The 16,905-nt window shown below is 41.1% G+C and overlaps 1 protein-coding gene and 1 pseudogene across 1 annotated transcript in view; one reads left to right on the forward strand and one right to left on the reverse strand.

Annotated features, from left to right (window-relative positions):
- Positions 1–1,203: 1,203 nt before the first annotated feature.
- LOC128771438 (U2 spliceosomal RNA) lies at positions 1,204–1,344 on the reverse strand (annotated as a pseudogene).
- A 1,720-nt stretch (positions 1,345–3,064) lies between these two features.
- The window catches only part of cspg4 (chondroitin sulfate proteoglycan 4), a 66,354-nt gene continuing 52,513 nt past the window's right edge, over positions 3,065–16,905 (forward strand). Inside the window, exon 1 of the mRNA XM_053886619.1 lies at positions 3,065–3,164. Within this exon, the coding sequence (XP_053742594.1) occupies positions 3,092–3,164 (73 nt within the window). The 5' untranslated portion in view covers positions 3,065–3,091. The remainder of the gene's footprint in view (positions 3,165–16,905) is intronic.

The raw sequence follows: 16,905 nt of genomic DNA on the forward strand, positions 1-16,905 counted from the left end.
GCTATATGTCTTGTACTGTAGCATATTTGACAATAAAGCTACCTACCTACCTACCTACCTACCTTATTCTGTTATGTCACATAATACACCGTCCGACACTCACCAGGTGTTTGGGAAGGAACACTGCCCAATGTGGGGGAAGTGTGGCACGTGGGGGGAATAAATGTCTTCCTCTCATTCATTTGCCAGGTCCTTCCTCCAACATGCTTTTCTCGTACAAACCACCAGAGTCTGGCCTCCCTAACCTTCTCTCAGACCCTAGTTCATGAGCTGTCCCTCTGACATACTGGTTTCCAGTCTTGTCCTTCTGAGTCACCTGATCATCTTCAACTCATTTAAGGAAGATCACAACATTAAACAAAGGATTTCATGATTAATACATTAACTGGAGTGTCATCAACCAACTTCTGATTCGAATCCTGATCAGAAGAGCAAATATTTGTTTGTTTCTTGACCACTTGATGGCGCCCTATGGCAAATTAAGCACCGTCCCATGGAACAAAGTGGTTGGTGCTTTATCTTGATGTCATTGGTCCTCACCCAAGAGAGGAAGTCATTTGGTGAGAAGCTTTTTCTGCCTGTCAACAGTCGCAAATCGGTTCACAGTGCATCCAGGACACAGACTGAAATCCCTGGGTACAAACTGAAATACCTTCAAGCACATTTCATTGCCACAAAATGACTGAAGCATTGGAAGTAACTCTTGGAGCAAGAGGTGGGACTGGTTGTGTATCTGCCAAAAGTGACACAAAATACCTTACCTAAAGGTATTGAATGTCTGACACAGAGATGAGTATTGTATCATGCTGTTTAGCGGGGTCAGTCAGTCTAAGGAGAAATGTGCCACGCGCTGGCGGTTAGACGCTATTGAACTGTTTAATGTTGTGCAGTAAAATTATGGAAGATGAATGGACTACTTTGTTGAGAGCTTCCTGGTTTTTACTGATTGAAACTTTCAGATGGTTTCTCAGATGCTTCTACGTTAATGTGTATGCATCACACGTCACTGTGGTTTTATTCTTTGCCTTATATTTTATTATTTTCGGAAAGAAAAGTTTATTTACTAGAAATGCTGTGAGATTTCGCTGAATTACTATTTCAAGCCCAAACATTTTACGGCAGACAGTACCATCTGGTGGCATCTGAAAATCAGACACTGTTTCTTGAAACCTCATCAACCCTTCAATACCGATAAACACAATGGAAGGATCCAGCAAGTGTCTTTCATTGTGACAATTAACCTGCCACAGTGAGATATCAATTCTCCTCCACGACGGATAAAACAAGGCCACATTGGAAGAACAGATACTACACTTGATCTCAGCCAAAAGGCAGAGAAGCAAGTTGTCACCTGTCTGGTTCAGCAGTTTTCTGAGGCCAGCATGGAGCCCAGTGAAGAGCCAGAAAAATAAATATTTATGATGAATTTATTAATTTAAGACGGTGGTATTTTAATGAATGTAATGTATGTACAGCCTAAAGTCCTGTCAAACCTATGAAAGACGAATTAAAATTCTATTTTAATTATTCAAATTTAATTCTACAGTGTTTATTCAAACTTTTTCAACCTGCACAAACTTGTCTGAAATATACATTTTTTTTGCCTTCCTATTTCAGATGGTTTTTCAGATGCTTCTATGTTAATGTGTATGCATCACACGTCACTGTGGTTTTATTCTTTGCCTTATATTGTATTATTTGCAGAAAGAATAGTTTATTGTCATAAAAGACCACATTACAGTGCGTATAGAGGTGTGTGCAGTATAGAGGTTTATAGAGACGGAAGATATTTGGTAATTTAGAGAGAGAGCCGGCTGCATTCAGCATAAGGGAAAATATGAAGAAAATAACTTCTCATCTCTGCTGTCAGACATTATATTGCTGCAACACAGCATTTCAACTATGTCTGTAACAGAATAAAGTGTCAGTGATACCAGTAGTTTCCAATCTATGTTTTAACAGATCAAGACATCCAAATCTTCAGTAAAGCTTGCATTGATATATTCCAACTTTACATGTTAAAGCACCACGAAATGGTGAAAAAAGTATCAGTATCATTGACGCTACAACTTAAGAAACAAAAATTATAATTATATTTTGATTATTCAAATTTGTCGGGAGCTATCATCAAGAAATTCAATTATTCAGTGTTTTGTAACAAAATGACATTGGCCAAAAAGGATTGTATTTAGACAAGTGGCAAACGTTCCCCAGGACGTGAGTTTGGGACTCCTGTGGGAAGTAGACTTTGCCTCTTACTCAAAAGTAACTGAGCATTAACTCTCAGTTACTTGCTTAAATAAAGGATGAACTGAAGAAACCCTGAAACACGGAAGTCACAGTCACCTCAGAGGAGCCTGCCTCACTGCAATTGATATGAGACGTCAGCAAATGAGTCATTTATAAAACTTATGAAAACATAACTGACAATTGGGAAAGTATTTCTAGTTACATATTCATCATGGTTAATTAATTACACAGCAAAATTTTGAACCAGGTCATTGCCATGAACCAGTCTGATGAATACTCTCTTTGAACTGCAGAGCTTCACAAGACATGACTCAGACAAAGAGTCTAAGCTCCCGTTCATGCAGCAGAGACCTGGTCATGCAGCTAATTTTTCGGATCAGAAATTCAATGAGAGAATTGTCAATGCCCAATGCAGGTCTAAAAACACCTTTAAAGGCTCTGAAATGGGCAGTATACTGTCCCTTTAAGAAATACTCCATAGCTGAAAATCTGTAACTTCATATAGACCTCAATTTATTTATAGATTTGATGTCCATCTTGCCTCTGTCAGGAATGTCTGACACGTCACATGCAGACTTCATTTTGTGTAATTTCTTCCCAACGTGTGTCTGCATAGGCCTCACTCGTGTGAGTGGGGAAGTGTAGGGGAAAGACTGAGAAGTCAGGATATGATTTCTACATCTGGTAACACTTGTGTTACTGAAAGAGTGGAAGAGTGGAAGAGGGCGTCTCTCTCATGGTCCCTCCCTGACCCTGCCCCTTCACAGAGAGAAGTCGTTGGTCCCTAACTGGAAAACCATTCTAAAAGTGTGAGTGGAGGACTAAACTTTCAGCATAAACTATGACATGCCGGCTTTCTCTGGCGTTGGGAGCTGTTCTGACTTTGCTCCTCTGCCTCCAGCAGACCCATGGAGGTAAGTTCCACACACTTCCTCTCCTCCATCACCAAAACCAGATCTTTGAAAAGCACCATTCGTATATCAATGGAAGAAGGCAATTCTGATTGAAGTGTTGAGTCCTTTCTCAAGCTCGATGATCCTAGCTGAAGTGTCACTTTATCCTGGGGTTCAACCCCAACTGTGTTTGAAAACCATGCCCTGGTCCCTGGAGTAAGATTCTCTTCTGCTGGTCAATTTACCAGAAGAATGTTGCATGGGGGAGCTGCAGCCCTTTCTCTTAAGGAGGTGAGACGAGGTTCCTTAACTGGCTGCAATGAATCGCTCTTTCAGGACTTGCACAGTAGCAGGCGAGCTCGCCACACAGTGGGAAACGGTGAAAGTGTGCCTTAGAGATGGTGTGAGTTTGTTGAGGAGGGGCCAGTACGAGGCTGAGGGTCCAAACAATGGCTCTACAGTGCATATGCCACAGCAGCTACTTTCCTTACGAGATGTCATGACCAGTGCTCCCTCTTGAGGATTTGTGCTTCTGGAAAAAGGTTCTTTTTTACATCAGACTTGTTCCTTCTGCAGACCAGTTGTGGGCCTCGATCCAATCCTCACCTCAGCTACTCATGTCTCCAAGAAATGAATGAAATAATTACCATTTTCTAACGCAGAACAAAACAAAGCACTGCAGAAGATGAAGAATATTAATAGACAATAGGAGCTTTGGGAATAAAGGCAGTATCACACTTATTTTAGAGCAGAAACAGCAACCTTGTACTTCCTATCATTTTTAATCAATTAGAAATGTGTTTGAACCCACTGCAACCAATGGTTGTAATTGATATAACCGATCTACAGTAGAGTATTATTATTGTACAAAAGATTTAATCTAAGAATGTTAGAAGTGAAGGACTGATGGACTTACAATATGGTAATAGATAGAGGTGTAATTAAATGGCTTTTCAGCATGAAGATAGATTATTAAATGAATCTTACTGTTATGCTAGATGTACTGGTCATTCACTCTTGTTCTTATTCAGGACAAAGCAGGGTCACTAGACATTCCTCAGTCATTCCGGACATCAGCATGCACTGTTGGCGCTTCATGAGATAGTGTCCCCATTTTTAAAGACCTCTAGGTGGCACTCACTGCTCTAACATCTTTGGTTTTGAGCTGCCATTTTAACAGAACCTCACATTTCTTTTAAACCAAGAGTGCCACCTACTGATATGTGAAAATTGCTACAAACAACCATAGACAAGAACAGCTCATGAAGATCACCAAAAAACCTTCTGGGTGTTTGTAGACTGTGGGAGGTGGCCTGACCAGAGATGCACACGAAATTTTTGGCAAGTCCAAGACAAGTCTCAAATCATTTGACTGGAATGAGTAGGCTGTAATCTGCTGCCAATATCCAGCCTACCTTCCCCAGGTGTGGGAATCATTCCAGATCACATTGTACAGTACATCCGACTCACAGCAGAGCCAGACACATTTTGCTTAATGTAAACATACAAAGTAGAAATACGCATTTAGACTCAATATATGGGTTCTTCGTCAGCGGAAAGTCACTTTTAAGGTCTTGTTTCGTGCCATTAAAACACCACTTCAAGACCAATACTCACTTTCAAAATGCCAGTAACTTATGCGCAAATTCATTTTATGTATTGGGAACCAGGGGGTAAACAGTGAACTGAAAAATAAATTGGAGATGGAAAAATGGCATCTCCTTCTTATGTCTGAGGGGTTTGTGCCAAATTGTGTGTTTTGAAGATGCTTCTCTGAATCATTTTACGGTTTCAACTGCAAAGCTTAATGAGAGGATTTGCATCTAGTGACTGAGCCTGCTGTCTTCCCTGGAGTATCAAGTTGCCATGGTGACTGAGGATTGAAGCCATATATGGAACATGCATGTGCTTACATTGTGTGTGTGTGTGTGCATGCACATTGACAAGGGGACAGACTGAGAACGTCTCTACTAAAGAGTAATAAATCTAATATTTGTCAGATTGTTTCCCACTCTGTGACCCTCCCCCACTGCTACCACCTCCATGTAGACACAGCCATTTTAAGACAGAATGCAAACAAGAAAGCACAATGTTTATATAGTCGGAGAATGCACAGGCGCTCTAGTCCTCTGCTAGTCTAATCATGAAGCAAGGAGAAAAAACATGCTTGATGGCCATGGTCAGCCTATTTCTCACAATAGTAGCTGTACATTCAAAGCATATATATAAAGCATATACAAGTATGTATATGCTTTAAAATACTACCGTTTAGTCATTCATCGGTTCGTGTGGCGATAAATTAAATCACTCTTTGAACTGTTTCTCCCCACCTTAGGTTGTAAATGAAAAATATTTAAAAAATAACTTATTAAAAAAAATAAATTCATATTCAAAAAGAAAAAAAAATAAAACATGATATAGCATGTAAGTTGATTAATTCAGGAACTGTAATGTGACTACAAAATGCATAAGCATTGCATATATACTGTGGAATTCCAAGCCATAAGTGAATTTCCCTCATTGTTGAGGTGATGAATATCATTCATAAGATATCAGGTGAAGCATGCCGACTTTGTTCTTTCAGAAGTGTTTCTCTAAGTGGTCGCATGTCTGGTTCTGTGGTTGGGTGTTAGCAGTCCATGGCTAGCTGACCAAGAGAGAGCATTAAAAGCAGGGTTAACCTGCCAGGTGTGAGCTGAAACAAGCAGCACTTCAGACACCTGACTGATCAGAAGGTGTCCTTTTGACTGATCGGAACAAAAAGCTGCACCGACTGCGGACCTTTTGTGCATCAGTTTGAGACCCCTGGTTCAAACTGACCTGAAGACAGCATGTGACCCTGAAACATCGTAAACAAGAGAAGGCCCAACAAATGTGGGGGTTGAGGACCAGTCAACCAGGTGATCCCACAAAGCTGGATGTTAATAACTTTAAAAAAAAAAGTCCTCGCAACTGCAGCGCCTTGTTTAATTTCTGGCGTGATTGGAGCTCAAACTATGCGCTGTGCAATTATTGTGGTGTCTGTACCAGATTCCAGGAAACAATTTCTGTCGCTGCTTCACTAAATGGAGTCCATTCATAACTTCATGGCATGAATGACTTTTACAGACATGTGTGTTTGTGAGCGTCTGCCTTTTCATTATGCTCTTGCTTTCTGATGACACGTAGGTTTCATTCATACTGCCTGCGTATCTGATACATATCTGATTTAGATCCACATACAAAAGCTTGGGTTGGATTTGAAAAAAATCTGAATTGTACTGTTCTCACTGACACAGAAAAATGAGACACAAGTCAAATTGACTTACGGTGTGTACGTAGCCTAGGTCATCAAAATGACAGATTTTTTCCTGTGACTAATCCACTGATGTGTCACTTCTTCTCCTCAATGGTTGCCGTGAGATGAACAACCTCTCAGCCATCCTGAACTTCTCTGTACCCCTCAAATAGCAGAGGAGAGTTTGCTCTAGACACAGCAGGTATAGATGTCAGTGCCTGGTGTGGTAGTGGGGAAAAGGCCCTGAGGGAGATGACTCGGGGTCAAAAAATTAAGACAACCACCTTCAAGTGAAAAGCCAGGTTAGACGGTTGGATGACCGAGACCCCTCTGGAGGCAAGTGGATGAATGCTGGCAGGAAAACACTGGTCCGATCATGGCTGGTGGCAATGGCAGTGGCAGAAGACTTCCAGGTGATGAGGAGCTCCTGTTTAAGTGATGAGCCGCCTGGCCAAACCACAGCCTGCACACTGTCCTGACGGCAGGTTCCTCCTCTAGCTTGATACAAGATAGCTTGATACATGCCAGTGGTGTGTTTGGGAGACTGAAGTCTTTTGAGTGGTAAATGATGCCAAGTTACTGCAATCCTTTTACCTGAGGCACGTCGACCAGTCATGTTCATCACAGTTCTGCTACTTCTCTCATGATCACGTTGTCCTCACTGGCACTCTGCTGACGAATAGAGAGGCTTTATTGAACCCGCAAGTAGGACATTCACATGATGCAGCAGTTTAGAAAACAGAGCTGATAAAGATACTGTGATGCTTATCAGACGAATCCGCAGTCGTTCAACTCTAATGTTCTCTTTTATTTTCCTCAGCAATCAGAGAAAAGGGTCAGATGTGCAAATCAAATTATTTCGAGACCAAAGCTTCGCTCTTCCCCTTTGTATCCTGAATTTTTCTAACTAGTTGCTCTTCTCTGTTCTTTCTGTGCCTTTTTTTTCCACCACTAGTTGCCAACCCACGGTTGTCTCTTCTGTGTTCTTTCACTTCAAAGGCAACAGATTCTCTTTCTTTGTTCTCTTCATGGTGTAAGGAGAGCTGGAACATTTTGGCCAGTTTAGTTGGTTGGGTAGCTGCACCTAGACCTCTCTTCGTCTGCATGTTGGGGGAGGTAGACACTTCTGAATACTGCACTCTGCTGGTGACTTTAAGACTTGTTTTCCCGCCCTGTTTTGGTGAATTTTAACTCAGATGTGACAAACAGTGACAATGTAAAGAATTAAAAGAACCATTTGCAGTATTTATAAATATATATCTCATTATTGCTCTTATATTTCAGAGTTTGTGGAAGCGACAACTGTCCTGAGGTCCAAAGTGAACTGCCAAAAATAGTGATGGGCTCATGAGGTTTCTTGTGGCAGTGTCCTCCTTACTGACACTGCCATCAGAATGTCACTGTGACTGAGACGCAGGGGCTTTAAATAGCAATATTTCATGTAGAATGAAAGGGGTGCCCTTACCTAACACCAACCACCGTCTTTTTATTCTATGTAACATGCTGACCCCAGTGCCACAGAAGGCAGAGCAAAACCTGCGCATCAACGTGCAAGGCCAAAGGCTGCCTTCGGCACCAGCATGGGGCACAGAAGTCCACTTTCCCATCAGTATGTTACACCATGGAAGTGAGGATGTGTTGCAACCAAGTGATTTTGTTTTTTTGCCACCAAAAACAATGAACAAAATCATCTTGTTTTTTCTATTACTTTAATTTTATAAAATATTTTGCTTTGTTGGATTGAAATTTTTAGAATTAAAATGAACCCTGATGCCTCAGTGTCTTCACCCAAGTCCAAAGATTGCTCAAGTGGGATAACGGTGCAAGCCATGAAGAGAGAAATTTAAAAGTGGAGACCCAAAACGTTGAATGTCGCCTCTGTTATGTAAAGAAGACTATTTTCTCAGTATCATGTGGAATTAATTGTGCGTCTCACAGGAAGCTGTAAACAATCAGGACAGATGTTTTTTTGCCCCAATATTATTCTGGCCTTTTCAGATGCCCACAATAATTGGAATTTGGATGAAAAGCAAATAATAATTGTAGGTATTCAGAGATGTCTGCGAGCAGAAACCTGTTGTGAACCTTTCTGTGTTCCTTTATCTGGACTGATAGGACTGACCTGCAGCAGCTGGGTAAGAAGAATGTTGATAGTAGTGTTGCCCATGTGATGCAAATGTCTTGGTTTTATCTCGGCTACGGCAGCAACTGTCCTCAGTTTGTCCTTGAGTCAGACATTTTTCTACAACTGCCCCGCCAGAGAAAAGTATGATAAATATCTTCTCCATATCACTGACAGAAACACTGAGTCAGAGCATGAGACGAAACAAGACACAAAGCTCATTTTTTTAACTATTAAACTCGCAGTCTTGCAGTCGTGTTCACTTTTCCAACAACAACACATTCAATATGCAAAGTGATGAGGTTGCCTGTCAAACTGTGGCAGCCTTGTAATTATTTCTGGAACAAATACTTAATTCGGGAGGCTAAAACGTGTTACCTGCGAGCAGTTGACACAGTGTTGGACACAAGGTTACTGGGACGATGATGAGAATTCAATTAATTTCCAATAAGTCTGCAATATAACACACAAGCTAACGTGCTCCTGCCAGTGTTGACTGTAGTGTGCTTCAGGGAGGAAATTATTGCTTTAGCGCTCCTCTTGAGTCGGGTTCAAATGTTCATCCATCACTCAAACTCAAGAGGAGACCTAAATTAAGCACTGGCACTTGGTGCCAGAGTTGTTTGTTGTCGTGCAAAATCATATGGTGGAAAATGTTTTTTTTAACTGACGTAAGAGGAGGTAAATGAAAGTTTAAAAAAAATCAGGCAGTCAATTGACTTAACATGATTTTTTTTTTCTTAGCAGCAAGACTGAAAAAACGGCACAGAGATTGCGTTTCTCATTAAAATCAATATTTTATGTGACAAACTGAATAGTTGTGTTGAATTGTGAATCATTTCTATCAAGGACTCTCTCAAACTTTGGACACAGATTCACTGAGTTTACACCAGCGGTTAAAGAACCTGGTGACGTAAAGCTCATTTCCCGTGGTTATTTTAAGCCTTCTGAACCAGCAGCATGACATCATTTGACCACCAGTGAAGCATCTGTAGAAACCACACATGCATTCATGCATACACTCCGGCTCCCATCAGCCACGTACGAAGCAACACACTGGTGTTGATTTCACAAGCTCTCTATATTTATCTAGTGCAAACTCATCTCCAGCCAAGACCAGGAGACACCCTGGCTCACTCTGTCTGGAATGAGTCCACCTGGCATCAAGTTACTCACAACATTTGATGGTCCCTCTGTGGTGCTGATGAAGATTCCTAACAGGATGGAATCTGCTCTGGATTTACGTTCACATGTTTTCATAAATCTCAAAGCTCTGTTTAAGATGTGAAAAAACAACTAAAAAAGAGGGAGAATAGCACCACATACTGTTGGTGTCAGAGACTCCCAGAAGTTATGGGTTTTATTGGCTGAAAGGTTTGCGTAATCGCTACGGTGATGAGAGCAATGTTGAAGACAACCTAATATAACAAATTATAATATCATTTGATCTATGGTTTTCTCATTAAAAAAAAACACCAACTAATGCACAGTTTAAATTGTCACTGACTCGCATCTGGGACAACGCATGAATATGCAATATGAAATGATCATATATCAACTTCAAAGGCAGTTCTGTGGAATTACTATGCTAAATAAGTGCAACTCTACTGCTAAATGAATGAAATTCTGAGCAGTGGGGCGCAGAGAGAGAATGGAAACAAGCCTTTGTGACGTCACTGGAGGTAGATCCTGTCTGCGCAACTATAGTATGCAGGTAAAAAGGCTCTTCACCTTCAGCATCACAGAACCCCTCAAACAGGTTTTGAAACTGACTGCAAATGCCCACGGTTTTCAAATGGCAAATCATGATACCAACCCATCAAAACAGCACAGATAAGCCATCGGAGAGAAGGTGTCAAAACACCAGTGAGGTGGCGTCAATACTGGCTGGTTGAAGACAGAGTAAGCCCTACTGTTTACCGAACACATTACATGTTTTGGACTGTCAGCAGTGTATTCTGTAGTTTTAGATTACATTTACTGTACCGTTCATTGTTGCTGTCCATCTATGAGCTGTTACGCGATGATGTGGTTCGAATAAATACCGAAGTCCTTGCTTTATTTCCTCAAAAAACGGAAATGATCAAAATAATCCCACATTATTGACTGACATTGCAGCTGCTTCCACGCCTTCACTGCACTGTGCACCCAGTTTGGTACATCCACTGACGTCACAAGACGTTGGCGGCGTTTGACCAATGAATTAGAACCTGAATCACAAAATATTTTACTGTCGTATACGGAATAGAAATTCTATCAAATTTTATTGTATGCGCAGAATGATGTTTCATTTCAACGATTCATCTTGAAAAGCATAATTTAGGATTTGGGGGACCATCCGAATAAAGAGGACAACAACAGCATCATGAAATGTTTAGAAGCAGCGAAGGTATTAGTTTTAGAGCCTAATGATTAGTTGCTGCTGCCCGTGCTTATGAGTCATGCAGCCGAGGGACTGAAGGGAGTCCCGACGCTGGAAGTAGATTTTACTATAAATAAAATCGTGACTCACATTGAGCGACCGCAATCTCCATCCAAGTTCCAACCTCTCCCCCTTTCTCTGTGGGTTTCAGGTAGATAAACTAAGACAAGGAATAACATGAGACACATTTCACATGTGCTGTATCAAATATTTCAGACGAAAGAAATCCTCCATGTCATCTGACAAAAGTGGAAACTTTTAGCTTTTACTGCAAAAGGAACTACAAATTTCAGCAAACATAATGTGACATTCTCCGAGCAGTTTCTTTTTTTTTTTTTGTCTATTTTAGGTAAAAGAAGTAGGACAAAGTGATTATAGCCTCCGACTCTGGCTCCCTGCTAATTGCTCCAGATGTCGAAGAGGAAATCTCAGTCTTTAAGTTAAACATGGCTCCAATGAGTCACAGCAGCCCAGGAAATGTTTCCTTTGAGTCATGAAGTTTTTCCAGTCACTTTAGTGACTTTTTCCCGCCAGCGCAGACATGAGTTACATGAGATATGTTTTCATCAATCTTATCTTGGTCTCTAATCTGCAAGCTTCTTGCAGCTAGTCATGTGGTTGTGTCTCATCGTCATCCACTGCGCTGTTGTTACAACACAAAAAAAACGTTTTAGAAAAGGATCCAACACTTCTCTTTCCCTGCAGGAATCAGCTGTTAAAAGATAGAAACGTCATACAGGCAAATCAGAAAACCTGAGAAAAGCAAAGAAAGCTTTGTCTGCAAAATATCTTGAAAACAAATTCACAATTCTTATGTCAATGATGCACGTACAGAGCTGAAGTTTGATGAAATATATCATTACTAGACTTGCATTAATAATGATCAAATGATTTAAGACATTTTTTCTGATATGAAAAAGGCCAGCTGTGGCTACCAAACCTGCTAATGAAAACAGGCAGAAAAGAAAATGGGAGAAAAAAGGAAAACCTCAGTACATAGAAGCCGTTTGTATCAGAACATCTGTCCATGCATAATTCTGGAGATAATACTAATGGAGAATATGCCAGTTTTTTGTTTGGAGAACTAAACCTCCAGCTGCTCTTTTGGAACCGTGACGCTGCACTTACCGCAGTAATGGCCCGTGTGCAGATCTGTTTTTTTTCCACAGGCCAAAATCATGATTTGTCAGAGTCATTTTTTTTTGTCTGAAAGGTGACATGGTGTTTGTAAATTTTGAATATTCAGTGGATTATTTTTGACGGTATTTGTTCTTGTATGTTGAGTTGTATCTGTTCTTCTGTTCACTTGCTCACTATCTCCATGACTGAATGGAGTCCCTCCTCTCATCACAGTTGAACATTGCGAGTGTACTGGCCACTCGGCCTTGGACTTCCGATTGTTATGTCTCACAAATTCATGATCTTGTCTTGAAGTTCTAATGTCATAAAGTTCCACAGATTTGGGGGGAGAAGCATGTAAATGAAATCAGGGACAACTTAAAACCTAAGAATATGGGATTTCATCTGCTGAATAAAAGTTATTATTACTATAATGCAGGTCTAGGGAGCTTTAAATAGATCTGAAATCCTTTCCTCGGGAAATATTGTGTGCCCCCATGTAGTCTAGAATCTATGTATAGGAACATTACGCTCGAGGCTTGTCACCTGGAGTGGCTGGAGGTGTTCATCTCTGTGCCGGAAAAAAGACAGGACCTTGCTTCTTTCACTGTCTTGGTCTCTCAGACAGTCGCTGGAATAAATGACAGCCATTTCCTAACTCTACTCTAAGCCCACTTAGGTGCAGTAGCTGAAATTGAATCCTTGAAATTGTCTCTAATTTCATGGCAACAATATAATCTGCGATTTCAAAGCTCAAATTGCCACTTGAAGTCACAAGATCCAGACAGAAATCAAGCAGAACTCTGCAAAGCTAGCTGAACAGTCTTCTGCATCTGATTAACATGGATCAGGGTTAAAGCAACAAGCCGAAAAACACTCACATGACCTTTGACTCTGCGACTGAATCGTAATTAGAATGCATCCCAGCAGGACTTGTGTACTTTTTAGTCTCATATTTCATGCAGGATGAAATGGTGTTTGGATGGGTGTGTCACATGGCCTGTGTATGCAGCTCATTTTGGGTCAGTGTAGCCTTCATCAAATTGTCAACATAAAAATGAGGCTTGTGTTCGACCATGGTCCAGTTGAATAATGGTGTTTAAACCTGTCAAACATCACTCAGGAAGCCAGTCCCGTGTGCAGACAAGCTGTAGTTCGAACCTTGATCTGCTCGCATAGACATGACCTTTTTTGTTGTGGTTCTTATGACTGATATTCAACACTAACATTTTCTCATTCTTATCTCATTTTTGTCACTTTGGTTGTAAGACTTGTATCTTTAATCTGCCTTGTTAAAAAGGGAAGGAAATGTCTCACAACGTTGATAGTTTAGCATCATAGCTTTGCTTATTCAAAGGAAAGAGCTTATTTTGATGCAGCCATTCATAAACTTGACCTAACACTTCTATAAGGTTTTCATCTCCACCCACCCTTGGTGCTATTGCTCACACCATAAAGTGAGGCCATAAAGGCCTTGGAGTGTCTGTCTAGTACAGTAAGTCATTGATCTGCAAACTTTACTCTTATTTATGTGTGATAAGATATGATGGCATGAAAGAACGAAGTGGAGTGAGGTCTGTAACTGACAAAACTGAGAAAAGAATTCTTGGTGATACCAGAAAAAAACAACTGGTGCTCTTATGAAGGCCACGCTGTCTTGTCCCTGGATTTTCAAGAGCAGGAGCAGGATGTGGAAGTTAATCAAAAGGGGGGGGGGATGAGAAATTTGATGAAGCCTGACCCCCCCGCGTCCCGCCAAATGTGCATTTCTGATCTTGCTTATGGTGGCTGCAGCCATGCTAAGCCATCATTAATTTGCTGTGCAGGTGTGGTTGGCTGCACATCAGGGCCTCAAATGCCTATATTAGAATCAAGCCAACCCAAACTGAACTTCGCCTCCGAGGCTGCCTGACGCTCTTATGCTCCTTAATGAATGAGGAAAAACGATTCACCCTGTTTCAATCTGCTCATAAAGTCATCTTACCGATGTAAATTTATTTTCTATCGTTTATGGCGAGCCGGGTCGCAGAGTGTGCTGCTGTCAGAGGAGAGAGCGTGAAATAAAATAATCTGCAGCAGATGCTGCCGTTTATCTCGGAGACATGGAGACACCTGATCATTCAGTGTGCATTTCCTTGATACTGAAGATTTGGGATGGTACCAATAAACTGAGAAGAACAGGAATTGCATTTGTCATGTTGAACTTGGGACTGTGTTTGAGTTTCAGTGAGGCCAGTGGTTAGGTTGACTAGTTCTAGTTCTGCCCAGGCCTTTAACAGGCTTCGCTATGGATATGCCTTCCAAGGTACCGCATTGGTGCTGAGAAAGTTTCATGCAGCCACCGCCTCAGTAATACCCATAGCGAAGCCTGTTGCAGGACAGCCCACACATGAAGCAGAGCCAGGATTTCAACATGCCCATGATAATACATTACAGAGTTATTCCCGCTTCTTTTGAGTTTTTCAGGATTTGGATGCTACCTTCCTCCACTTCAAGATAAAGACAGTATAGTGTGACAACTCGCACTATAATATGGAGTGGGAATGCAACACGTTTTGGGCAATAGGGTAACAATGTATGTCTCTAGCAAAATATGTTTATGTGTTTAGTTACAAATACAAAATTTTAATTCAGGTTTTATGGTGAACTATTACCAGATTATCTTGAGAACACTGATGACCTTGCTATGTTGGTTGATAACATTGTGGGAACAAAACCCAAACCTCTTTTTTTCCGGAACTGTGCTTTTCTTTTAGAAATATGTACAACACTGACAATCCAAATAAATTCTGCCATGAGACGATAGCCTTATGGAGCCCACAGTCCTCCCAAATATATAAATATTTCCTCTCTCATGCTGATTATGTCTGGTCGTGGTTGAGCAGTCATCACAGCATTCTATATCCAGCTATGTCTGAAGACAAATATTTTCCTGGCACATAACAGTGGAATATTGTGGCTCCGCTGCTGCGCCGCTATGTGGATTTCTTTTATGGACATGACAGAGTGTTTTCCATGAGTAAATCTTTACTCCACCATGTCTCTTCTTAAATTCTCCTACAAATGTGTTAATATGGAAGTTGTGAACACACACATTTAAAGTAAAGAATTATTGATTGAGGTTTTTCCAGAGGGTCCCTTTTCACCAAGCGTTCTTACTTCAATTGATTTTACAGACATGTGCAGGTTATCAGTTTTAATTTTTTGAAAGATATCTTACAAGCAACGCTCACTTGCCTTACAGCACTGGTGAATGCCAAGGGGAGGCTGCACAGAGATGTGAGACATCCACAGTTGAACAAAACAGGATTTGTTGGTCACAGGATTCAGACCGGGAATGTACTGGGGTTGCAGGGTACCTGACATCTGTCTTTGTGTAAGCAGGTCAGCATTCCAGCCAGCTGCAGTGCTGAGTGGAGAAAGTTAGTTCAGCTGATGCAGGACATGTGGATGCTTAAAATGAAAGTTGATCGGAAAAAAAATCGATCTTATGTTGTTTTGGGAAATACATGTAAGTAGAGTAGTGGGTGAGTGTCTTCTACACTTCAAAATAACTGAGTTTCAGTTTGGTTGGTCAGTTTGGTAACGTTTTGCCATTGGATTTGGTTGGTTAGGTTTAGGTTGAGATGCGAAAACATGTCAATGAGCGGACGCTACAAAATACAAACGTGTGCGTGCGTCTTCATTACAGTTGTTTTATGACCTCAAGCTCCTACTATCTGTCTCCAACAATCACTTAAACCATAACATTTAGCTGGACATGGATAAATATGCCTCCACTAAGCTGTTCACATCCAGATTTGATGCCGAACACTGATAAAAATGCAGCCCGAACACAATCCACACAGTGTTCCAGATGACACTATTTCCATTGGCACTTTTTGTTCGAGGGAAGCGAATGCATCTGTAGAACATCTGAGTGCCAGCTGGATGGTATCACATGCCTTTGGCAGGAGCATCGAGAACGACTGCCTGGGAATATACAGGCTGATTTGGCCCATGGAATTTGTTTTCTCAACCTTATTGAAATTCAAATTAGCAAATATATCATAACAAATATATTCGTAACTAAAGGCCATGATTCATTGTACTCATATGCATCGAAGCGTGGCTACACTGTCCATGTGATGAATGACACCCGAACACTGAATAAAAATCCGCTTTTTGTTGCTGCTCCCAACATTTTTTTACGAGCAGAACCCAATGATCTGACTCTCCGTTACTTACATGGCCTCCTGTCTTCTGTCCAGCAAATTTACACTTTGGTTTTATTGAACATGGCAGTCGCTCTTTACCGCCCACATCAGAGAGCCAAAGCTGTTAAAAATAAAACACATTATTAAGTTCTTACAGACTTTCAGAAAGAGTGACGCTACTGGAAACATGACCTACGCCCTGACCATATGGCAAGCCTGCCAAAAGGGGAAGTTCTCTCCTTGAAATACATCTATTATAACTGGATTCTCCCTCCCCCTCTTCTTCAGTACGTCCCGTCCTCTCTCCTTTAACATTTTCCCTTTTCTACTTGGAGTTGATTCTGCTGTACACAAAGACTCCTTTTGCAGTAGCCATCTGAAATGTACTTCTGTGGCATTTGCTCACTTTGGTTTTGGGCTGCAGCCTCCTTCCAAGCTCTTACTATTTGCAAACAGAAGCTTAGAAATGTTTTCAATAAACATCTCTTATTTCCAAAAGCACTTCAGAGGTTTGATTCCATTTAATAGGAAAGCAATGGCCGAAGGTTAAAACACGTGAAGAGGAGACTGTCAGGTCAGATCTGTGACTGATGAGTGGCATCTAAAGTGAACAGGAACCTCTACAG

This window comes from Synchiropus splendidus, chromosome 14, assembly GCF_027744825.2.
Source record: "Synchiropus splendidus isolate RoL2022-P1 chromosome 14, RoL_Sspl_1.0, whole genome shotgun sequence".
NCBI lineage: Eukaryota > Metazoa > Chordata > Actinopteri > Syngnathiformes > Callionymidae > Synchiropus > Synchiropus splendidus.